The sequence below is a fragment of the Spermophilus citellus genome (assembly GCF_964194105.1).
Source record: "Spermophilus citellus genome assembly, chromosome: 4".
Taxonomy (NCBI): domain Eukaryota; kingdom Metazoa; phylum Chordata; class Mammalia; order Rodentia; family Sciuridae; genus Spermophilus; species Spermophilus citellus.
This window is the reverse complement of record NC_138185.1, coordinates 45,187,869-45,213,635: the sequence shown is the minus strand read 5'-3', so window position 1 is coordinate 45,213,635 and position 25,767 is coordinate 45,187,869. Positions and strand designations below refer to the sequence as shown.

General features: G+C 38.1%; 1 protein-coding gene across 1 annotated transcript in view; it reads right to left on the bottom strand.

Moving 5' to 3' along the window:
• The window catches only part of CFAP61 (cilia and flagella associated protein 61), a gene marked incomplete at its 3' end in the record, with an annotated part of 257,071 nt that overhangs the window by 172,779 nt on the left and 58,525 nt on the right, over window positions 1–25,767 (bottom strand). The window contains exons 10-13 of the mRNA XM_081290916.1: window positions 18,620–18,691; window positions 14,251–14,429; window positions 12,460–12,499; window positions 9,254–9,393 (exon numbers count right to left, since the gene is read on the bottom strand). Of these exons, the coding sequence (XP_081147042.1) occupies window positions 9,254–9,393; window positions 12,460–12,499; window positions 14,251–14,429; window positions 18,620–18,691 (431 nt within the window). The remainder of the gene's footprint in view (window positions 1–9,253; window positions 9,394–12,459; window positions 12,500–14,250; window positions 14,430–18,619; window positions 18,692–25,767) is intronic.

Genomic DNA, 25,767 nt, shown 5'->3' with positions numbered 1-25,767 from the left:
AGAAGAAATGATTGGGTTACAAAAGCCTCAACTCAATAAGTGAATTAATCACCTGATGGGATTGAAGAAGTGGGGCATTGGGGGTGTGCTTTGGGGTATATATTTGTATCTGGTGAATAGAGTCACTCTCTGTGCTTTCTAATCATCATGTGAGCTGCTTCCCTCCACCACTCTCTTCCACTATGAGCCCAAGAAAGGGAGTCTGCTGTCTGTGGATTGAGACCTCTGAAACTGTGAGCCCCCAAATAAACTTTTCCTTTTCCACAGTTGTTCTTGTCAGGTGCTTTCATCACAGCAGCAAAAAAAAAAAAAAAAAGGTGAATAAAACAATATGATCTCACAAACCCTTGCACACTAATGCTGATAGCAGCATTAATCATAAGAGCTCACTAGTCATAACAAGCCAAGTGTCCATAAACTGATGGATGCACAAAATGTGATACACACACACACACACACACACACACACACACAATGGAATATTATTCAGCCATACAAAGAAATGAAGTACCAACACATATTCCAACATAGCTGAACCTTAAAAACATTATGCTAAGTGAAATAAGCCTTATTCAAAAGGTCACATATTATATAATTTCATTTATATGGAATGTCCTGCAGAAGCCAATTTAGATTCAGAAAGTAGATTAGAAGTTATCAGGGGCTGGGAAAGAAAGTAATGGATGTGACTGTTTAATAGCCATGGGGTAGCCTTTGGGGTGATGAAAATGTCAGATAGAGGAATAACATAAATGTACTGAAAACCATTGACTTGTACATCTTGTACACTTTTAAATGGATAAATTATATGCTATGTGAATTATATCTCTATAAATCTGAAAAGGCAATGGAAATACAACTCACAGCCAAAAAATAAGTGGGTACAGCTATAAATATTAGATAAACTAGACCTTAGGGCAAAAATCAGTATGTGAACAAAAGTCTTTACTTGATAAGAAAAGTAGAAATTCACTAGGAAGATGCAACAGGCTCAAAACTGCAACTTAATAGCATAGCTTAGAACACTGAAGGAAAAACTGACAGTCACAAGAAGAATTTGACTAGACCAATCATCCTACTGGTAGGATTTAGAAACTGGTATCAGACAAAAAAGCTTCACACACTGTGGAAGATTTGGATAAGCTTACCCTAAAGGACACTGCATCCGCAAAATGAAACAAACCCGGTCGTCGAATAGTCTATTTAGTGTTGTCCTTCTAAAGCCCTCCACTGTCTTTCCCGTCTGACTTAATGGTAAATCTGTCCTTCCAGGGGTTCAAGCCCCAACCTTCGGCTACCTCTTGGCTATCTCAAATGCCTCTCTTTGGCTGGGCTGCACTTCAGATTGTCTCTTCCTTCAAAATGCATCTAAATCCACCCACTTCTCCCAAGCTTCAATATTCGCCCCGACCACCCTCACCTCCTGCCTGGGGTGGTACAATGGTATCCTCACGTGTCTCCACGTTTTTCACCTTTGCCCCACAAATCCACCCTCAGCCAAGCCACCAGAGTGACATTTGTAAAGCGTTAATTTTGATATATTATGATCCATCTATTCAAATCCCAGGAAGAGAGGTATTTCCAGCCTCTTTTATGCCTCCTCTCAGAATAAATAGTGTTTTCAAATGCACAAGATGAGACACAGGATTACAATACATGAAAGAAACATGACTCAGCAGTGGTCTCATAACTAGCATTTTTTTGCTGCACTGATGGTTATAAGTAATAACTGGCAGATGTAGATGTCAACAAATCTGTGACGTGATGGGATACCTGTGGTTGCAATGTGAGAGAAAGGGGCAGCTACTGCTGACACTGTGGTGGTTTGTTGTCTACTTTTACAACGGAAGGAAATGCCAAATTCCAGTGAAATCTTTGTGAAAAAAAATAGAGATATCTTTTTTTTTTTTTTTTTTTGCCTGAATTTTACCCATGGACCCAAGTTAAGAATCCCAGCTCTTTCCCATTGTATTCTCCCAGTGAGAACCAAAGTCATCCAGTGACTGAAAGCTCCCTGACCACAGCCGCCTCCCTTATTTCTTTGCTCTGGGGTCTCTCTGAGACCTTTTCTCTCTCTGATTCATCCCTGAATCCTTGGCTTCTTGCTTTCTCTGCTCTGCATCACACATCACCAAAGTTTTCCTTAAACACAACTGTCATGCTCCCTCCTCGGTTATCACCTGACTTCCCGCTCCTCACCCCAACAAATCTACTAGCCTTGTGTCCACTTCAACATCAAGTGTTTTGCTTTCAATGATATCATCCCTGACCTTGATCCCCTGATTTAAAATCTGGAAACCCTAACTCTCCCATCACCATTATTCATTCTATTTTTTTTTTTCTGTGAACTTCCTTTTTTCCCCACCCACTAGAATAAACCTTCATGAAGATAGGAATATTGATCCATTTGCCCCCTGCTGCAACCCTGTGGCTAGAACAATGCCTGGCATATAGTAAGTGCTCAATAAATCACTGCTAAGTGAATGAATTATGCAGCTTATATAGAGATAGTCAGAGAGCTTATTACTTGTTTGAGCTTAGTGCTGCAACTGAGTTACAATGTGTACTGAGAGCCAGGTAATTGAATGAGCACGTGAATGTCTTCCCCCAGCAAGGCTCAAAGCTCAGACCACATCATGGTCCATTTGGAAAGCCAGGCTTTTCCTTAGCATACTGTAGTGATGAATAGATGTTGAGTAGGACACGGGGCTGTTTCCCTGTCAAGCGCCAGAAAAACACAAACATCATTTCCCTTATCTGTCCATAAAAATCTACTATTGATTAGGGGATGCACCCATTTTGCATTACATTGTGCAGCTCTCATGTTTGTTATTTCTATTTGCCAAGGAGGAACACTTGAGAATTTTCACTGGTTCCTGGAATGTCAGGAGGAAGAATGGGCTTGGTAATAGGTTTGTGCCCTATTGTAAAGCTACACTGTCTGGTACAGAGCCCCTAACCACAGGTGGCTACTGAGCCCTTGAAATGTGGCTGCTCAGAATTCAGATTGCTGTAAGTACAAACTAACAACTGAGTTTTGATAACTTGGTACAAGAAAAGAATGTAAAAAAACATCATTAATCCTATCACATATTGATTACATGTTGAAACAATATATTAGATATAGTAGGTTAAATAATAAATACTATAATTGATTTCACCTTTTTTAAAAATTAATGTGGCTATGAGAAAATTTTAAATTGTATGTGTGATCACAAGGCATTTTTTACTGGACAGGGTTCTTTAAATGCCTGCATTTGCTCATGAGAGCTATTTTTCACATTTTTAAATCAGTTCAGAAGGCAGAATGCAGGTTTAGTCCATGGGTGACCTTTTTTCTACAGCTCTGAGGGAAGGTAACTGGTTCTGCATCTTGTGCTAGGAACAGCAGCTGGAATGAGAACTGGAATGAGAAGGACCTGTAGCTAGAGAGAAGGAAATGGAAATGTGTCAACAGGTATGTGCCCTAATTGCTCACGTACAGCAACTGACAGGAGCATCTAGAAAAAGGGAAAAATGAATGTGCATCAGTGATAAATTCTCTATAAAAATGTACTCCTTTAAAAATCAGTTATTAAAATCAGTTATTAACCATTGTTAAGAATGGTTCATTCATTCAGTCAGTTGCAACTGATTATTACATATCTGCAGTACACTCTGTGTGCTACAGATTTATCAGGAAACAGGACCTGCCACAATTCCTACCCTGTGGGGCTGGCCTTCTGTTGATTCTAGAGGCGTATTCTGAGAAACAATTCTTAAATCCCCTAAAATTTACAGTAATATATATGAGTTAAAAATGGGCCAGGAGTTATAGAGACCTTTATCCATGCTTTAGCTATAGAAAGCCCCTTGGAAAATAACTTTGCTGAGTGCAGTGGCACATGCCTGTAATCCCAGCAACCTGGGAGGCCAAGGCAGGAGGATTGCAAGTTTGAGGTCACCCTCAGAAACTTAGCGAGACTCTGTATCAAAATAAAAAATAAAAAGGGCTGGGGATATTGCTTAGTTGTTAAGCACCCCTGGGTTCAATCCCCAGTACCCCTCAAATTAAATAAATAGAATAAAATAAAATGACTTCAAAACAAATCTATAAGGATGCTTAATATTTTATTATCACCCTCTGCAATTCTTAGAATGCAAGTGATTTTAAAATATAGATGATGTCATGTACACACCAAAAGGACACAATTTATTGTTAAATCAAGTAGCTATCTTTATTTCTTACCATTCTCAGATAAATCCTAACGATTCAGAATATTCATTGAAGGTCCATAAAATGGTACTAATACTTTCTAAAAGATGAACTTTGAATCTGATAAATAAAAATCCAAAAACACAAGTCCACTTTGCTGTCTACACTTTGACTTAGGCCTGGAAAGACTGACAAAGATGGTGTCTCATTGGATATATTTAAATGTGACCCTAATTTCATCTCTTTACAGGCTTCAGATAAATTTTTTTTTTTAAATCTCCCTTCTTCTGCTATACCCATGATGGTGGGCCCTTTTTTTCTGTCTCACTGCATGAGACCTGGAAGGAGAACACTCTCACTTCCCTCTGCTCTGTGTATCACCTTACCTGACCCTTCCAGAAGCAAGTGTGCATTCAGTAAGCAGGATGGTTTAGCCATTCTTTCCTCAAGGGTTCAGGCATTGTTCTAAATCATCTTGTTTCAGCAAGGGACATTAGCTGTGGTTTTCTTTGTCTACCTATCTGACTTTCTCCCACCACCAGATGCAGCAAGGAGTCTTGTTTTCTAACCTGTCACCTCCCCTGGTCACTTTCATCTCTCCAGATCAACTTCATTTCCCAGGTTACTTCATCTCCCAGGTCACCTTGCCCTACCCTGATCACCTTCACCTCCTAGGTCACTCTCACCTTCCCTAATCACTTTCACCTCCAAGTCACTTTCACTTTCCCCAATCAACTTAACCTCCCCAGGTCGCCTTCACCTCCCCTGATCAACTTCACCTACTAGGTCACTTTCACCTTTCCAGGTCATCTTCACCTCCTATGTCACTTTCACTTTCCCTGATCACCTTCACCTCCCCAGGTCACCTTCATCTCCCCTAATCACCTTCAATTCCATTAATCACCTTCACCTCCCCAGGTCACCTCTTTCTTTCTCTGATGTACTCAAATACCCAAAGTTGTCAGAAGTGTCCCCTCTCCATGAAGAAATGATGACACCTTTGACCGCTGGTTTCTTAGATTTTAATAGTTTTGCAGCCTTCATCACCTGCTTCACAGCAAGATGTTTTCATCTTTTCCTGTTTTATGCCCTAGCCTGGCCTCAAAAGTCAGAATTTATGGTAATTACTCAGACTGCATACTGAATGAAATAGAAAATCATATGTGAAAGTAGAAGGAAAAAAAAATCGCCACTTAACTTTTAACCCCAAATTGAATGAGTAAAATTTTTTATACAACTACAAGTTGCTTATGTGTGTGTGTAGTCACACATATTGCAGAAAAATGGGCCAATTTTTTGATGCTGGTAAATGAATACATAATAATGGAAATGTGATCTGATTCTTTTTGAACTCCAACAGCGTGAACTATGTAATAGAATCATTAAATGATTCTACAGTTATTAGCATTTCATTTTAAATCAAAACCAAAATTCCCAGAAATACTCCTCACAAAAACAAAAACCAAACAACAACCACCACAAAACAAAAAGTAAAGTTTCTACTGGGTGCTGTTCAAAAAGACTCCTCAGGAACAGAAGGAGCAGAAGATTAATATCACTAAAACATGCCCCATGATAATCGGAACCAGGTATGATGGTGGCTTTGTAGAAAGAACAGCAACCAAGCATGAGTGAGCTACTCACAGAGGAGTAAATAAAACAAACCCATTAAAGGGAGGAATCATTTAAACAAAGGCCTACCACATAAGGGCATTTTTATTTACTGAGCAGAGTTGACAATTGGTTCCATGATCTAACTCAGTGTATTTATGTATTAGAAAATGATTTCTAGCACAATAAATATTGGTTAGATAAATAAGTCTGAAACATATTCTCCCAAATAAAAAATTTCAAATTTCAGAAAAGCATATTTTGGAAGGGCAGCAAGATGAGATGAGCAGCCAATTTATCCAAATGCATCCTCCACTAAGGACAGAAGAAGGAAAAGCAAGTGGGAAGGTGGAGACTGGGCAAACAGCAAAAATGGAATAATCAATCTTTGAAGCCATACACAAACCCTATATTAAGTCTGGAAACATTCTAGAGATTACTATATAAAGTAAAAGTGCTAAAAAAGAAAACATTTAATTTATCCATATTTAATTTCAAAGTTAGCATAACATTAGGAAGTATTCTCATATTAAAGACCAAGAGTCACTACATAAAACGAGAGGAAACCTGGGTGCAGGATTTGTTGACAGAAGAGGTAGCCATCACTAGCAATTGAATGAATTATTTGTCCCGGTGTTCACCAGCATGGCCAGAGGGCAGGTGACAGACACAAATATAATTTCCCAAGGGATGGAGGAGGAAATTAGGTAGGAGACCAGAACATGAGGTCATGAAATTTAAAGTAACCAAACTTAAGAGCAGGAACAATTCATCCCAAATGTCAAGAGAAGTGAAGCAAAAAATGGAATAACACGATATATTTTTTAAACTATGGCATAAAAAGAGTGGGGGCATAAAAAGAGGACCTGTGCCCTCACCCTGACCTTGTGGCTCCTTCTGTATCTCCCCCAGGCCTTTGCTCAAGTGCACCACTTCCTGTGCTCATCACTTACATATTATTTCATGTCTTTATTCATGTCTTTCTCCTCTTGCTAGATAGAATACAGACCCCATGAGGACAAGGATTTCTGTCCGTTTTGGGGTCACTTCTCTTTCATCAGAACCTGGAATACAGCTGGAACACATAAGCAGTCAATGTTGGCTGTTTTACTGGACAAATAAGGAGGTTTTCTGGGGGCTTCTGGGAAAGAAAGCACATAGCATCAGCCAGCATCTCTTCCCTACCATGCCGCAGGGATGTCAGCCCAGAATACAGCAGCCATTTTGCCAATGTGATAAGAGCCAATTCCAGAACGGAGCTGACAAAGGAGAGGGCAGAGTGGAAGAAAGGAAAGAATCAAGGCTCTTGCGATACAAACTGTAAACCTTGCCTATCTCCAGACCTCTCACCTATGTGAGCTGATAAATGCCCTGGGCTGGGAGCCATTTTGAGTTGGATTTTCTTAATGCCAGCTGAAAGCATTCTCCCCGTTAGTCTGAATTTTGAAATTTCAAAAGATGGTTTTAGAAAAATATGAGAAAAGGGAAAAACAGAGAACAAGAAGCAGGTAAGGGAAATGAGAAGCATTACTTGATAGGCACAAAACTATATAATATATAATTAATATATGATATATAATATAATTATATATAACATAATAAAACTATTATAGCCCACATATTCTTATAAAATTTAGCTCAAGGATTATTTATATAGTATGCAAGTGACCAAGTAACTTGACAGTGCCAAAAAATTACCAGATAATAAGTTTAAAGTAAGTGTGGCTTACATGGTTCTAGAACATCTGCATCTGGAAGAGAGGCAGAATCATAATTCTTTACTACTGAATAAGACATTCATAAAAGCAAAAGCATCTGCAGTGCTTCTCAATCTGTAATGTGCATAAAAGTCAAGCTGAATGCTTATTAGCAATACAGATTCCTGGGCAAACCAAGAGGGAACTGAAATGCATATTACTACTCGAAAGAAGCCAATACGACAAGGCTACATACTTACTGCATGATTCCAACTACAAGACATTCTGGAAAAGGCAAAGCTATGGAGACAGTAAAAAGATCAGTGGTTTCCGGAGGGAAAGAATGGATGATCAGCAAAGAACAGATTTTTTAGGGAAGTAAAACTATTCTGTATGATATTATAATGCAGTCATTATACATGTCATTATACATTTGTCCAAATCCATAGAATGGTCAATACCAAGAGGGAACTCTACATGGACATGAGTTGATAATGACCTGCAAGGTTGGTTCTCCAATTATAACAAGTATACCATTCTGGTGCTGGATGTTAATGGTATCAAAAAGTCCATGTGTGGAGTTGGGAGAGGGTTATGTGGAAATTGAATTTTATGCTCAATTTCGCTGTGACCCTAAAAAATTCTCTAAAAAAATTAAGGTTTATTAATTGAAGTAAAAAACCCAAACAGAACAGATATACATACAGCAAATAAGTCATCATCTTCACCACATCCCCCTAGTCCTGCTTCCCAGAGGCACAGAAGGTAAATGGAATCCTGGGAACCTTTCTAGAACTTTGGTACTTATGCAAGATAGAAAGGAGATGTAATGGCCCCATATAATCCTTTACTCTTTCTCCTTTTAGTAACAAATCAAAGAATTTTTTATTGTATACACCCAACTGACTAGCAACATATCTCCCAGCCAGAAGGTAGAGCCATTTGACCAAGTTCCTGACCTCAGAATATGAACAGAAGGCTTGGGCTTTCCATCCATTTCTTTACATACCCTTTTCCATGGGCTGAAATGTGGCCAGAGTTCTCTTTGCCAGCTTAAAAATATATCTTTGTTAGTCAACTGCATTTTAGTTAAATTAGGATGATTCACAAAACTTGATATAGTAAACAAACAAACAAACTTCATTGAGTTATGCCCCTCACAGCTGTAGCTTATATAAGTCTTGAAAAGGCAGGAACCACATCTAGGTATTTTTCACCATTATATTTCAAGATCCTGGCATAGATCTTAGCCCTGAGGAAAAATTTTCTAATTTTTTAATGTTTTCATTATTTGCTTAACTCTTCAGTTACTGAAGAAATCTATTTTACCTTAGAATATTAAAAAAAATATTTCCATCTTAATTTTGTCCAAACATCTGCAGACTAATCTTTCATTTTCCCACTGTTGGTACAGATACTTTATCACACATTTATACACTAAATTCTTACTGTGTGTTGGGTCCATGGTTGGATTTGTTCTTGTGCATTTTGTCCCAACTATAGAATCCATCTATGTGGCATTGTTTTTATTATTGTAGACCTATACTATGTTTTAACATCTGACAGGACAAGTCTCTTCTCAGTAATTACTCTTTCCTTAAAAGTATTAATTACCATCATTTTATTAGTCCTCTGATAATAAAAGATAATCTTTAAAATAAGTCATTAAATTTACACAGCAGGGAGTTCCTGCTTCCTTTCTCATTTTAATTTTTTGGATTGTCCTTTGGCCAAATATGTGTCCACTTACTTCAGCAATCCAGCCCGATGGAAGACATAGAGATCATGTTCAAGGGTGCAGTTGTTGTAGGGGACGATCTTCACAAAGTTCTGGATGAGGACAAACTCAGGGGTGAGATGGGGCAGAGAAATGAGGCAGAAGTTCTTGTCCTAACATGATCAAAAACCAGGACACATGGAAAGAGTCAAATGTCATCATTAAACAGATTCCTACTCTACACTAAGGAAAATAGAAGCAAAATGCATTTAGGAGAAGATAGTCATTTTCCTATAATTTGGAAAGTAATCATGGAGATAAGCAACTACAAGAATATGAAGAAAATATTCACAAGTCTAAATGAAACCTGAATAAATGGATATTATGAACAATGACATGTGTTGGCAAAGCTCTTTTATAGAAGTAGACTTTTAAACCAAGACCATTTGCTCTTGAGGATTCACTTGCATCACTGAGTAAATAAGACAGCTTGATGTCCTAGCAAAGTCTTGGCCCTTACTAAGTGACCTCACAGCAGTCTTATCCACTCCTCTGAGATAACAGGGTGATATAGTGTGCCTTTTCAGGCTCTGAAATCCTATGATTACCCATAAACAGATGTGTGTGTGTCTTAATCATGAAATGATCCCTTTAGTGAAGATCCAAGGTCAGGGGTTTAGTAAGCTGTCACAGAAGGATCTACATGTCCTAACAGATGCCACAGACTTTCTACACCTATGCTGTCCTGTGTGGTAGCCAATGACCACATCCAGCCAATGGGCATCTGCAATGTGGCCAGTGTGACTGAGAAACAGAATCTTTAAAATTTAATTTTATTTAACTTTATTTAAGTTTTAAAATGGGTGCTCAGTTTTGATTATTAAAATAGTTTTGTGTGTGTTTGGGTTATGTGAATCTAGTCATCCTAACTTGAGGATGTGAATCTCCTCATCTATTTTGGTTGGGATTTGAGGTGGCCCCTAAAGGCTTCTGTTAGTGCAGGAATATTCAGCTATTAAATGATTGGATTTTGACAACTGTAACCCAATCAGCCCATGTTAGTTTGAATGGACTGGGTGGTGACTGTACGAAGATGGGGTATAGGTAGAGAAGGTGGGTCACCAGGGTTGTACCCTAGAATTGTTCTTCCTGAAGTGCCCTCTTCTCTTCCTCCCTCCTCCTCCCTAATTTCTTTTTGTCATGTGCACTGAATAGCTTTCCTCTGCTGGGCCCTTCTCCCAGAATATTACGCCTTATCTTGGGCCCAGAGCCAAAGAATCTGCCATCTATGGACTGAACCTCTGAAACTGTGAGCCAAAATAAACCTCTCCTCCTCTAAGTTGTTCTTGTCAGGAATTTTGGTCACAGTGACACAAAGCTGACTAAAACATCATCCATCTATAAGCCTTATGAGATCTAAATACAGATCAAGTATTTCTGATGAAATATATTACCTGTATTGAGATGTGCTGTAATATAAAATACACAGTGGATTTCAAAGACTTATTATGAGAAAAGGAATGTAAAATAGCTTACTAATAAACTTTCATATTGATTACATGCTGAAATGATTAAGTATGGATCATACTGAATTAGATGAAAAGTGTTATTAACATGGGTTTCGTCTATTCCTTTTCACTTTTTGTTCAAGTGGCCACTGGAACATTCAGAATCACTGATATGATTCACACTCAGTGTCTATGAATGGTGCTGCTTGAGGCTGCCTGTGTTTCTGGCAGCCACTTGATCCTCTGCCAGGTCCCTGCAGAAGCAACCTGCTCTTCCCAGAGCTAATTTGTCCCTTTGGGATCTCGCCTCCCCTTGAACCCTGTGAAGGCATTACTTGTGCTAATCCAAAACCCTCTGGACATTTGTTGCAACCCAAAGGACTGAATCATTATTTGACCTTATCTTTCTTCTTTCTAGCAAAATAACACAACTCCTTTTGGGAAACTTCAGAGTTGAGTTGCTGAAATACTCAGTTTGAAAATAGGGACTGGGTGCCAAGCCTCAGTGGATTTACTAGGAGTGGGAGACTGATTCTAATGAGTTGCTTTGACTTGGATTTGTAAGATTATGGATGAAGTAATGGTCCTGTTCCTCATAATCCATAATTTGTAAGATTATGGATGAAGTAATGGTCCTGTTCCTCATATTCCAAAATCAAATAGCATTTAAAAATAAACAGATATCCCTACCTTTTTAAAACGCAGCATTACTTGTCTAATGCTGAAGATTTGCCTTCATGTAAACTTTAAAATGGGGATTAAACTTAGTGAGATTTCCTTGAGGCATCTTTGAAGGAAACTGGTTTTGTAAATTTTATTTTTGGAATAATCTACATGTTTTTATGAGCTTTAAAAATGCCTTAAAAATAATTCAAAGAAATTACAGTGGAAGATATATTGCCTTATTATAAAGTTTCATCATATTTAAGAAATGAGAAAATAAAACCTAAGATCATATGGTGTGTAGGCAACATAAATAAACCATGTTTATTTTTGCTTCCGTATAAAGAATAGCAAGGAAAAATAAAACAATAGATATTTTGCTTGAAATTAGCCAATTGAAGAATATACTCGTTGACTTTCCGGTTGGGCCAGCTATGGGAAAAGTCTGTATAAAAACCCATCTTTTCCCTCAATTGTCTTCCTTCTTCACTTTCTTCCCTTCAATAAAATGTTGCTTGAACAACAATGAAACAAGAATGGAGGAAGCGGCTCCCGAATGTTGGCCATGAGATACATTCACCAATGTGGGTTGAGCCCCTTCTACATGTCAGGCTCTGGCTCAGGACAAGGAACCCGTAGGGAAAGGAATGCCAATCTGAAAATCAATCACAAGTTTCCACTTTCCTATCCACTGAAAAGGAATATGATGATTTTAGAATACTTTATGCCAATGTCAGCTATAAAGTGATACAACAGTGAAATTTTTGACATTTTCATGTGCTACTATGAATGATTTGACTCTAATAAAGCACTGGTAAAGCTATCTTTTAAAGAAATTATACATTGGAAGAAGACTGTTAAAATGGCATGACCAAAGAACAAATTGAAAAGGACAATATTTTCTATTCTTAGGAGTGCCGTTGACCTTATTCTCAGGATACAGATGCAGTTTATACCTCAACATTCATAGCATTTTAGATGCCTGCACAATAAATATAAGTTTTATTTTTCTATAACTGCTTAAACTACAAAACCAATTATATTACTCAAAATTCATCATGTACTTACAGGAAAAAGACTGAAAACAAAATTCATAAAATCCAACGACCTGTAAACAAGAAAATATGCATTGTCACTGGACTGCAAGCAAATGTAAAATCACAGGCTGTTTAAAGAGATTTATGGCTCTTTCCTCCTCAGATAGCAATTAGTTGGCTGAACATTAGTCAGTCACCAAAGTCATGAGCTTCATATGTCAGTAACCAAGTATTTTTTTAAATCTGAAGACCTGAAGATTAATAGCAATTAATAATCTCTGCTCATCTGAAAAACCAGTATGAAGATAATTATTCTATGAACATGATCCTTCACTTTCTTTTTGGAAGAGCTGGGGAGAGAGATTAGTATGTTATAGATTATTCTGATTTTTTTATCTTATATATAAAATATTTTCTGACCAGCTGAATATGTATATTCACAGGCAACCCATAATGAGTTTAAAATCCATTAAAAATGGATTTACAATGTTTAAAAATCCAAAAATTACAACTAGGCATAATCATAACTAATTGCACAGGGGAAAAACAAACATAAAACAACAAATCTCAAAGGACTTTATAGGCTTTTTAGAGTATCTACAACATAATTAGAATAAAAAGATTTCCTTTTGCACATTATTCGACCTCCATGAAAGCTGAAAATTTAAGTGGAAAAAAAAAAGTAAAATATGGTTCTGGAGGAAGCCGGAAAATTGGGAAAACATTTAAATACACCCTTTAAAAAGAAATGGCTAGCATTGTTCTTGGTCATCCAAAAGATACTCCAGAACCCTCTGCTCTATCAAAGTGGGCCTCTTCAAGATTGTTCTGTGGATACATGGTAAAATAGGCAATGTGCTAAAGGAGATGTGGAATTTGGGCATTGAGGGCAATGGTTCATATCCAAATGACCGGGTATAGCAAGCACTGAGGATGTAGGGCTCCGAAGGGGCAAGAATTGAGGGGACCACATGGGGGATGACACCTGGGCTCCATCTGCCTGGTACCATGCTCTCCTTTCAGTACCTTCCTTGAATTACTGGCTGCTCTGCTTATCCCACTCCCAGATCTCAGGTTTGGGTGAGTCTCTAACCCCAGATTGAGCATGAGGCAAGCCCAATTTGAGGCATGGTCTGGTCACAGTTATAGGTTCAGGAATTAGCACACAGTGCAATTGGTTCCCATGGAACTTTGGCTAGAGAACTGAGCCCAAGCCAGAATGCCTCCAGCTCACTGGATATTTATGTAGACCCAAGACTATCAGCTCTCTTGACCCTAGATTGGAAATACTCTTCTGGAGCCAACAACAGGCAACCAGGGAAAAGAGGTAGAGAGAGAAAGTTAGCCCAAGCCCTAGTTAAAAATGGTTCTACCTACCATTTATCCTTAGTTATGTGAGGCAATTCTTCCATTATTTTCCCCCAAACCCAGTTTGAATTGGATTTTCTGTTACTTGCAACCAAAAGACTCCAGACAAGCAGCAGTTAAAATCCATAATCTCCCAGAAATGCAAACTTTAAAGAATGGGAGGAGCATGTGGTTACAAGGTGGTGATAACTTTCCTGGTCCCCTACTATAATATAGGGAGGCCAGACCTGACCAATTTTCTTGCCCAGATCTGTCAGCCTTAACACAAATTTTATGAACAACAGTCTTTGGAAGGGGTCCAGGAATCAGTTTTTTGTTTTGTTTTGTTTTTGTTTTTTGCTTTTAATTCCCCAGGAGATCGGGATGTGGGGCCAGCTTTGGAAATCACTAGCTCCAAAAGATGAAAATGTCATAAGTTCTTACTGTAACAAACAACCGGAAGTTCAGTACTTACCTTGCTTCATATTTCTCATCAATACAAAATAGCTGAATACAAAAAGCATCTGACTCTCCCTTGTAGACAGGGCGGAAGTAACTGGGCTCCTCGTGCAGTGAGATGGATGTGGAGCTCTCACTGCTGATATATTGCTCCTCTTCATCAACAATGGAACTCCTGCTGAGTTTTTCTACCTCCTAGACCAAGGAGAAAGGAAGAACCAATAATAATCCTGTTTACTTCCTGCAACTTATTCTCTATCTTATCTACTGTTCCTAAGGCAGACAGGAAGGTCCAGCACTATAGCCACCTAGAAAGTTAGCACTTAGTATGTCCAGTCTGATTTTAGAAGCAGCTGAGGTGTTGCAACCCAGAGGAAACAATTCATTCTGAGGTCCTTCTGAAGTTCTTTTAAATCAAAGAAATCCATGCATGTAGTCAAAATTAAAATCAAATTAACACTAAAATTTTGTAATTAAAAATCATTAGTCTTTTATCCCCATAATTCACCTTCCCCATTAACTAGCACTTTCAACGTTTTCATATTTATTTATTTATTTCTAAATAAAATGCTTATATACTATTTCTTAATTCATCAGATTTTGAAATTTTCTATTGGATATTAATGTAGTAAATTGATCTAACCTTTCTGTGTAACCCTCTACCCTAAACTCTATCTTCCCAGTATAATTACATCACAATTCACAGTTAACCCAATAAGTCTTTGCATTATTACGAATATGCAAGCTTTGTTGCTAACCCTGAACAGAGAAGTATAATTCGACTACATTCTCATTTGTGTCCTTTGTTTTTAGTTGCTTGGTTTTCTGATTTTTTTTTCATATGCATTACCAGATTTGTCAAGTATTGGTAAATATGAGTTTCCAAGCAATCAGGAAGTTGAAGTTGAAATATTCTATGAACTTTTTTTTTTCTTCCCCTCCTCTAATCTGGACCTGTTGCTCTACTGGCCTACAATGCCACTTGCATCTTTTCTTTCCTTTTTGCTTTGTTTTTGTTTTTGTTCGTGTTTTACAGTTGCTGTTTTCTTTTTGCCTCCATGTAGAGCTGCCTTTTATTAATTGAAACTTTATAATTTATTTCTTAGTGATCATACCTATACTATATCATATTTACTAAATTTCTTTCTTTCAACCCTTCCAAAAAATGCTCTCATTGGAGGAGCCACTAAATCATCTTTTTATTTATTATTTATTTATTTGTTCTAAGGCAGTTGCTGTTTTTTAAGCTCCATCTCTTTTCCTCATCTTCTTTGTTCATGGTTTAGCCCCTTTATCACTGAAGCACCATTCTAGCTTTATAAAAACAACAATGCTTGGGAGGCAAATATTTGGCAGGTCTGTGGGGAGGCACCTCCGTGACATTATCTGGAAGCCTTTTATTTTCTTTGGGCCTGTCCGTTTTTGCAGGGAATTAAGTTCTCTAATCTCCTGCCTAAGGGACTGTGGAAGGGAGAACAGTGGCCCTCAAAGGTGTGTATGTCCTAATCTCCAGAACCCATGAGTATGTTATCTTACAGGGCAAAGGGACTGCAGATGCCATTTAACTAAGGATTTAAAATGAGGAGATCATCCTGGATTACCCTTATAATAGGGAGGTAGGAGAGTCAGAGTCAGAGAAAGGACAAGAGATTCTCTGCTGATAGCTCTGGAGATGGGGGAAGAGGTCACAGGAATGCAAGTTCCTTTTAGAAATTATCAAAGGCCAGAGGACAGATTCTTTCCTGGATCTTCCAGAACGAATATGCCCCATATGCACTTAGATTTTAGTACAGTAGATCCATTTTGGACCTCTGACTTCCTGTACTATAAGATAATAGATTGGTGTTATTTTATGCTACTGAGGTTATGATAATTTGTTACAGCAGCAACAGAAAACTCATACCAACAATTGGCTTCTTGCATTCAAAGAATTTGCCTGGAGGAGGGACTGGGGGTTCCTGTATTTGAAATGGAGAATTTCACTTATTCCTCTATTTTCTGTCCTCCACCATTACCCAGCCTCATACAGTATAGGCTGGACCTGAATATAGAGCTGTGTCTATTCAGTTTTTCCAGAGAATTCTCACTTTGTTTCCCTTGGGGTCTTGTTGATGAGCTAAGTGGAGGATGCAGAGAACCTGGGGTTTAAGTTACTCCTTATCAGTCTGCCAAACAGAACCCTCATATTCAGCCTCATTCTTCACTCCACCTGCAGCAGAACCTCCAAGTCCTTAGCCCCACTTTTCACCAAATTCTCCTCTCAGAAGGACTAAAGTTTTACCTTCCTCAGAAGGGCTAAGCCAAGATCAGCTCCGTCAATTTTATTAATTCTAAGTATTTTAAAGTGCCTATTTTTCAATAACTCCTCTCTGACTTGTTGCTTTGTGGATATATGCTTTCTATCCTTTTTCTGGTTGGTTTAGGTGAGAGTTTTTTCCCCACAGAAGAGGCAGTAGCTAAATATGGGAGGTCAATCCACCTGGTTACAGATGCCCTCTGTGTTTGATGCAGAGAGAGGGGACCAGCCCAACCCTCCCTCTCTATCCTTGTTTGGGTCCACAAAATAATGGCCTCCCTCTTAGGAATCTTGGAGATAAAACTGCCATTCTCCACTGCACCTCCTCTCTTTCCTCTCCAGGGTATAAGGAGTGACTTACTGGTCCATGAGTCTCTCACTGTGGGTTCCTCCAAAGAGAAACTCTGAACTAAGAGTCTTCTCTTCTTGCCTCATTTCCCCATTCTCCTTGTATAATTTCATGGCATGGCTTCCTAAGCAAGCTGCTGAACCTTGGCTCTTAGCTCAAGGTTCACCACTGGAGGAACCTACTTGAGGAGACCCACTGGCGAGTAGGTCATTCCTTGTGCCCTCGGGAGGGGAAAATGGGGATGCAGCAGAGATGGCAATTTTCTCTCCAAGATCCCAGGGATTTAAGGAATGGTTTCCATTGTTAACTCGGTCTCACAGAGATCTCTGGGAGACTATGGAGAACACAATTGACAACTGTTGCATCTCAGAGACAAAGGAGTTGGGGTGTTGATTCTCCAACTCCTTTGATTATTGACTGATGGCTAACCCCCAAAGTAATTGAACTGCTGCAAGCACAGTACCAACAAAGCACCAGGTATTTTCAGTTTTCCTCAGAGTGCTGAGGAGTGATTAGTACCGAGGGCTATGGGTGGGGCCAGGTGGTATACATTATACTGAGCTGCAGAAAACAGGCCCCTGCACAGCCCAATCTCTTTCTGGCAGCATATCCTGCTCTCAGACTTCATGTGCTCTCCTCTCCTCCCTCAGATATCCTGGGAGGGGACAGACACCTGTCCTAAGAAGAAATGGGAATCCCATTTGTGTTCCAGATCCAAGCTTTGTTCTCCAGTTTGGTGGTAGCCAAAAGATATGGTACTTCTACCCCTAGATGACTTGTGTGTGGACTCCTTAATTGATCAGAATCTGGAGAGGAGACTGTATGTGCCAGGCCCTCTGACAGAGTACTGATGTGTGGGATCAATGTTCAGTGCATGATCAATGTCCCAGTGCTACCATGGATCTGATGAACCCCCCTACCCAGCTTTCTTCTTCTCTGGCTGACCCATGCAGAGTTCGTCCGCCTATCAATGGGGTGTCCTGAGAAACTGTTGAAAATTGCACTGTGCTCAACACTGGAAAGTGAAATGTTCAGGCATGTCGAGCTCCTACTCAAAAACCTACAACACCCTCCTCAGCTCCCTAGGAGAAGGTCAAAATCCTGAGCTGGGTCCACAGAACCCTGCCAATCTCCTGAATCCTCAGTTTCCTGGCAGAAAACAGACAGCACATGGAATAGCTAGAGGACCACGTGCAAAAATGTGTATAGGGTGAAGGGAAGTTAAGGAAGGATGGTGAAATACCCCAGGGATAGCCACTGGAGGAAGATGCTACCACCCTTTGGCCTAAACCTGTAATAGGAAGGGGCAGTTACTGGAACCTGGGATTCTTGTGAATGATACATAAAACATTACAAGTATGTTCTAAAGTGTGTGCATGCTCAGATCATATATATAGTCTTAGAAAACTTTTACAATTCTTTTGTTCTTCAAAATGTTTTCTCTTTTGGCAATGAGAGGGAGAAAGTTATCTGCATTGACTGAAATGGTTGCAAATGATGAATAAAAATGTTACTTATGGTCTGAATTATGCAGGGGATACAAGACAAGGGATTAATCACTGCAGGGTCAGAGTTAACCAGGGGAGGCTTTGTAGAACAGGAGCAAGACCATGGTAGATATGAACTAGGAGACAGAGGTGGGAGGTCTGGGAGAGTAACCAGCACATAAAGACTGGTGGGAGAGGTGGTGCTTCATGCAAGTCAGTTATTATGCACACAAAGGCCCTGCTCAAAGCCCACCTGAGTTTCACTAATTCCACTTTGGATTGATAATACAGGTTCCCCAGATGCAGCTTCTTCAAGGACTTTTTCCTGCAAATGACAATGATAAAACACAAGGGTTAATTACATCCTATAGTGGTTCAGAGCTGCAGCTCTTGAGCAAGCTGCCAATGTTCAGACCCTGGCTTCATTGCTTATTGGCTAGGAGGCACTGGGAAAGTTATGGACCCTCAGTTTCCTCATATGTAAAAGGGGGGCAAAACAGCATTTTTATAAGGTTATTAGGAGGATAAAATAAAAAGAGAGCGAGAGGGAAAGAGGGACTTATAGAGATAAAAATATTGAATGCTTGATAGAAAAATGATAGATGGTAGATGGATGGACAGACAATGAGAGTACCTCCTAATTCTCTGTACATGTTAATTATAACTCCATTATTCTTATTTTTACGTATAACTTGAAAACTGCACTAAGTTCTTTTCTTTTAAAACCAATTTTATGTATAAATGTATAAATGACATAAAATAAACTGCACATATTTAAAGTGATAAGTTTTGCATTTTGTATGCACCTGTAAAAATATCACCCCAATCAAAATACCAAATGCATAATACAACACTGTCCAGTCTTTGATGTTTCTTTTTCTTTCTTTCTTTTTTTTTCTTTTTTAGTACTGGGAATTAAATCCAAGGGCACTTTACCACTGAGCTATATCCCCAATCCTTTTTATTTTAAGACAGGGTCTCACTAAGTTGCTTAGGCCTTTCTAAGTTGCTGAAGCTAGCTTTGAACTTACAATCCTCCTGTCTCAGCGTCCCAAGTCACTGGAATAGGCTACAATATTTCTCTGTGCCTCTTGCTACCATCTCTTGTGACCTTGATGACAACAGGCCAACATGGATCTCCTTTGTCCTATAGATTAGTTTGTATTTCCTGAAATTTTATGGTATCTTTTAATTTTTTTTTTGACAGGAGGTCTGACTACTACTTCTTTCAGAATATTTATTTTGAAATTTGTCAATATTTTTAAGTATCCATAGTGTGTTCCTTCTTGTTGCTGAGTACTATTTCATGGATGCAGATGTACTACACTTCCTCCACTTCCCACCACTCTTGGAATGCTTAATCTTTTTTATTTTGGTCATTCGAACAGATGTCCAGTTATGTCTGATTGTGGTGTTCACTTGTATTTCCTAATGACTAATGTCATTTCACATCATATGTCTTCGTCTGGAAAGTGTTTGTTCCAATTTCTTGCCCATTTTTAAATAAAAAGGGCGTTTATTTTATATTATTGTGTTTTGAGAGCTTAAAAAAATAACTTATAGAAACATACCTTGGTGAAATACATGATTTGTAAATATTTCCTCCCAGTCTGAGGCTTGTATTTTTCATTCTCTTAAAATCTCTTTCAATAAGTTTTACATTTTGATGACATCTAATTTATTGATTTGTTCTTATATGCATTGTGCTTCTGATATTGTATCTAAGGTAACTTTACCTAACCCAAGGTCACAAAGGTTTTCTCCCATGTTATATTTTCTTCTGTAGGTTTGGGTTTTATATTAAGATCCATGGTCCATTTGTAGTTACTTTTGGTATATGGTGTGAAACATGAATTAAATTTTTAAATTGTTGTATATAGATATTGAATTGTTTCAGCTCCATTTATTGAAAAGACTCTCTTTACTATACTGCCATGTACCTTTATCAAAAAATTAGTTGTACCTAAATGTTACATATATTTATATATATTTATGAGTGTTTTTTTCCTATTCTATTAATCTGTTTGTTGACTTTGACACCAGTATTAAACTATTTTCATTACTAGAAGTTCATAGTAAGTCTTGAAATCAGTTAGTATTAGTCCTACAATTCTGTTAATCTTCTAAGTTGTTTGGTTATTACGGATCTTTTCTATTTACATATGAATTCTGCAGTTAAATTTTTAATTTAAAAAAGAAATTCCTGCTGAAATTTTGTTGGGCTTTTACTGAGTCTATAAATCAAATTTAGGAACTGACATCTTTACAATATTAAGTCTTTCAACCCATGTGCATAGGATATATCCTTGCTTATTTTATTTCTTCTTTAATTTCTCTCAGAAATATTTTGTAGTTTTCAGTGTGCAGGTCTTGAACATCTTTCAACAAATTTATACCTAAGTATATTCCATATTTGTACTATTGCAAATGGTATTTATTTCTATTTCTATTTGTTCATTGCTATGATATAGAGACACGATTGAATCTTGCGTATTGATTTTACATATATTTAGTAAACTTGCTAAATACATGTTAGTGCTAGTAGCTGTTTTGTAGATTTTCTAGATGTTTATGTTATCTGTGAAATAAAAGTTTTAATTCTCTCTGTCCAAGCTGAATGCCTTTTATTTCTTCTCACGTCTTTTTGCAATGGCTCAAATCACCATACAATTGCAAGTAGTGAGAGTAGATATTCTTGTCTTGTTCTGGATGTTAGGATAAAAGTCATACCATCAAGTATGAAGTTAGCACTAGGCTTTTATAAAAACAAATTTCATCAAATTAAGTTCTCTTCTATTCCTAATTTTCTAAGAGTTTTTTTTAAGGAATGGATGTAGAACTTTCAAATGCTTTTTCTGAGAAAAAAATGTGTGTTTCTTTTTTAGCTTTATTAATATGTTTAATTTCATTGATTTTCTTATGTGTAGCCAACCTTCCATTCCTTTTTATATATTGATTAAGTTGGCTAATATTTTTACTAGAATTTTTCGATCAATGTTCATGAGAAATACTGATCTGTAGTTTTATTTTTTGTAATGTCTTTCTTGCAAGGTAATATACTTTAGATGACTCGAATCCTTTCGAATTTGAGACTTGTTTTATAGACCAGAATACTGTCTACCTTAAAAGTTATATATGCACTTGAGAAGAATAAAATGTATTCTGCCACTGCTGAGGGAAATATACAATTAAATGTCAATTTGGTCAAGTTTGGTCAACAGTGTTCTTAAAATAAAATCTTCTATATCCTAAATGATTGTCTTAGTTGTTCTATCAATCATTAAGAGAAGAATACTACAATCTCTGTCTATTATTATTTATGCGTTTGTCTTTGCAGTCCTACCACTTTTTCCTTCAGGGGCTTTGAAGTTCTCTTGTTAGAAGTATTCATACACAGGAGTGTTTTGTCCTCTTGGCTTTGTCATTTCTCTGGCAATTAGTCTCTATTCTGAAAAACACTCTATTTGAGATTAATAAAACCACTCCAGCTTTCTTTTGGTGAGTTGTTAGCTTGGTACATCATTTTATCCTTTTAATTATAACCTATTATGTCTTTATGCTTAAAGACATTTTGGTAGTCAACAACATATAAAGGAGTCTTACCTTTTATCTGATCTATATCTGCTTTCTGTGTTCTTTGTGGGGATATTTAGACCACGTACATGTAATGTGATTGTTGATATGGTGGGGGAGTTAAGTCTGTCATCTTGCCTTTTGTTTTCTATATGTCCCATCTGTTCTTTTTTTTCCCCTTTACTTTGTGCTTTATTTTGGATTAATTTTACATCTTTATGATACCATTTTATCTTTTCTAGGCTTATTAAGTATGACTCTCTGAATTTGATAGATAACATCAGTGAGTTTTTGTTATGGTTTACAGTATACATTTTTAACCTATCCCAGACTATCTAAGGTAACATTATACCACTTGAGATATAGTATAAAAACCTTAAAACTTACATTTCTCCCCTCTTGATTTTTGTGTTATTATTAATGTCATACTTTTTCTTTATATATGTGATAAACCACACACTATATTGCTCACTATATTTTGTTTAAAAAGTCAATGATCCTTTAAAGATATATAAATATTAAAAATAAAATCTTGTGTATTTATTCATTCTATCATTTTCAATGCTCTTCATCTCTGTTCAGATGCAGATTTCCATTTGGGTATCATTTTCCTTCTGCCTGAAGGATTTCCTTTAATATATTTTATAATGTGGGTCTGTTGGTGATGAATCCTTCCACATTTTGTGCGTAGGCACAAATCTTTATTTCAGCTTTATTTTGGGGAGAGCTCAGCCAGTTTTTATGCAGCTCTCATGAGTGGAGTGAGTTTGCCAGTGGCCCTGAATGTGGCACACATGAGAGGGGATGTGGGATGCCTATCACCTTTCACAGGTTGTGTGAGGATGGGGCTGCTCTTGCAGGCTGTGTAGGTTAGATGTGGCTGGTATAACACTGGAGGCAGGGTGCCTTTCCGTTTCCATCAGCTTTAAGGGGCCAGGCTGCACTAGTGGGCCTGAAAAAGACCTTCACCACTGTTTAAGGGTTGTGCAAGTGAATTTGTGGCACCTTGCTGGACAAACTAACTCAGGGAAAACTGCCCAGCTGCTTCTCATGGCTGGGCAGGGTTGCCTATTTGCTTCCTGAGAGGCCCAGTATGCTGAGGCTTTCAGATTGGCTGCTTGGATGCTGCTCAGGCCACAGGGAGGATAGGAAAGGTTGCCTGGCTGCTTTCTGGGGCACTCGGTGGACCTAGTCATTCAGGGAAGGCTGTCCAGCTGCTTTCTAAAGCCATGGGAAGGTGAGTAGAGCCACCATCTACTTTCTGGGTGCCTCAGTGGGCTGAGCCATTTAGGGTAGCTGCCCGGCTGCTTCCTCAGGTCATGGGAAGCAGGAAGGTTCATCAGGAGGTGGGCTAGTTCACAGGGATAGGTCAGATAAGCCAAATGAAGTGGGTGCTCAGCTGCTTTGAAGGACCCCAATGGGTAGGTTCTCAAAATGGCACTTTGTAGCAGTAATCTGGGTGGAGGAGGGCACAACAAGGGCTGGGATGTTTTTCTATGACAATGCAATGTCGGGTAACTCAGTAACTCCCCAGGGGTCAGGCCCTATGAGGGCTGCATAGAACTATCAGGAATACTTCCACTGCCCACGGCATTGTACTTACTTTCTCAGACACAAGAAGTCCCTCTTGGTTCAATGTTGATCACAAGAGAAGAGAATGACAGTTGCTGTGGTGTATTACCTTTCTTTAGAAGGTCATGTTCTGTGGCATGTCTTATTGCTTTTGTCCACTAATTCTAACATCCATTTCCACTGCCTTCAGAAGCTCTGTCTCAAACATTCCAGTGAAATAGCTATTATTTTTTTCTTTGTTTTGGCCTTTTTTGTAGCAAGAAGTGCATCAGGCACCTCTAGTTAACCATCTTGCTGACATCACTCCCCCTTCACCTTGATTTTCAAATGAAGGGTATTTACTGGGTATAAAATTCTAGATGACAGTTTATTTTAAGATGTGACTTCAGGGCTAGGAGCGTAACTCAGTGGTAGAGCATGTGCCCAGCATGTGCAATGCCCTGGGTTTGATCCCGAGCATTGATATATGGAGGAGAAGGAAGACTCCACTGCCTCCTTGCATTGTTTTCAACAAGAACTCTGTTGTCATTCTTACCTTTGTCCCTGTTCCAAACTTGTTCCTTCATGCCCAACCCCTGATGCTTTTAAGATTTTCTCTTTATCACTGGTATTTCATTATTTGATCAAGGTTGGCTCTGGTACAATTTTGTGTTTCTGGTGCTTGTTGTTTCTGGAACTTCTTGTATCTATGAGTTGTTTTGTTTTCCATCAAATTTAGGGATTTTTGGTTCATTATTTTTTCAAATATTTTTCCTACCTCAACTTCTCTCTTCTATAAGATTGCAATTTCACAAATTTTAAGTCCTCGAAGTTGTACCAAATCTCAGATACACTGATCTTTAAAAACAAAACAAAAAACAAACAAACAACAACAAAAAAAACCTTCTCTCTCAAGTTCACTAACCTTTTCCTCTACAATGTCTAATTTTATTTCTTCGGGTGTATTTTTCAGATTATACTTTGTGGTTTTATTTCTAGAAGTTTGATCTGGAGAATTTTTATCTTTTATATGTCTGTCTTTAACCTCTGGCAGTATGAAATAAAGTTATAATTACTGTCTTTTTGGTTTTGTCCACTAATTCTAACATCTGTTTCAGATCTGGGCAGTTTCAATTGATGAATTTATCTCCACTTTATGCACCATATATTCCCAGTTTCTTTTTCCTTTTTTTTTTTTTTTTTTGAGTGCATGGTATTTTTTTATTGGATTCTGAACACTGTGAATTTCACTTAGTTAGGTGCAGGATAATGTTCTTGAATTTTGTCTGGGATCAGTTAAGTTACATGAAGAGTCTCATCCTTTTAGTTCTTGCTCTAAAGATATATTGCACAGGTCTGGATCAGTGCTTTATTCCCCATTACTGAGGCAATATGCTTCTGTGCCATTTTCCCAGTGCCTTATGAATCATAAGGTTTTCCAGTCTGGCTGGTAAAGACAGGAACTATATTCCCAGTCTTATAGTAGTGCTGAGTACTATTAACTCTAATCCTTTGGGAAGTTTCTTTCCTCAAACTGACTTAGTAGTTTCTTCCCTAGTAGTACTCCTCTGATTGTTACCCAGCTGAATATTCAAAAATGATGCTTGCTGATAGATGGTATGCTCTCTCTGTATCTCTCTCCTCTCTGCTACTCTTTCACTCTTCAGTGAATTTAGTCTCCATGAACTTATAGTTCTGTCTCTTCATTTCAGGAAGTTTGATTGTTTCTCCTATCCTGTGAGATGGCCTGGAAATTCTCTCAAGGCAGTAAGCTGGGGCGATCATGGGATTCATTTGACTTATTTTTCACCACACTCAGGCATCACTGTTCTTTGTTACAGTGAGAGCAGTATTTTGAAAACTGTTGTTTCATAAACTATCCATTTTTGGTTGTTTCAGGCAGGATAATAAATCCAGCCTCTGTTTCTCCATCTTGGCTAGAAGTACAAGTTCTATGTACCCCCCTCCCTTCCTTGCTTTAAATTCCATTAGTAGATTCATTTCCTTCAATCATCCATGCAAATTAAAAAAAACCTGAAAAATAAAATCACCCATGCCATATAATCTTTAAAGGGTTCTGGTCCCCTCTTAGCCCCCTCTTTTGGGATGTCTCCCCTCTTCTATTCCCATCATGCTACAACTAGTTTCAGGCTGGTTTTGTAGTACCCTCAGCACTTGTGTGGGCCTCTGATCTCCATGCAGAAAATAAATCAGTATTTGAAATACGACACCCAACCAACTACAGGTTGAGTTTGTTTGTAGTTTGGGAGATCAGCA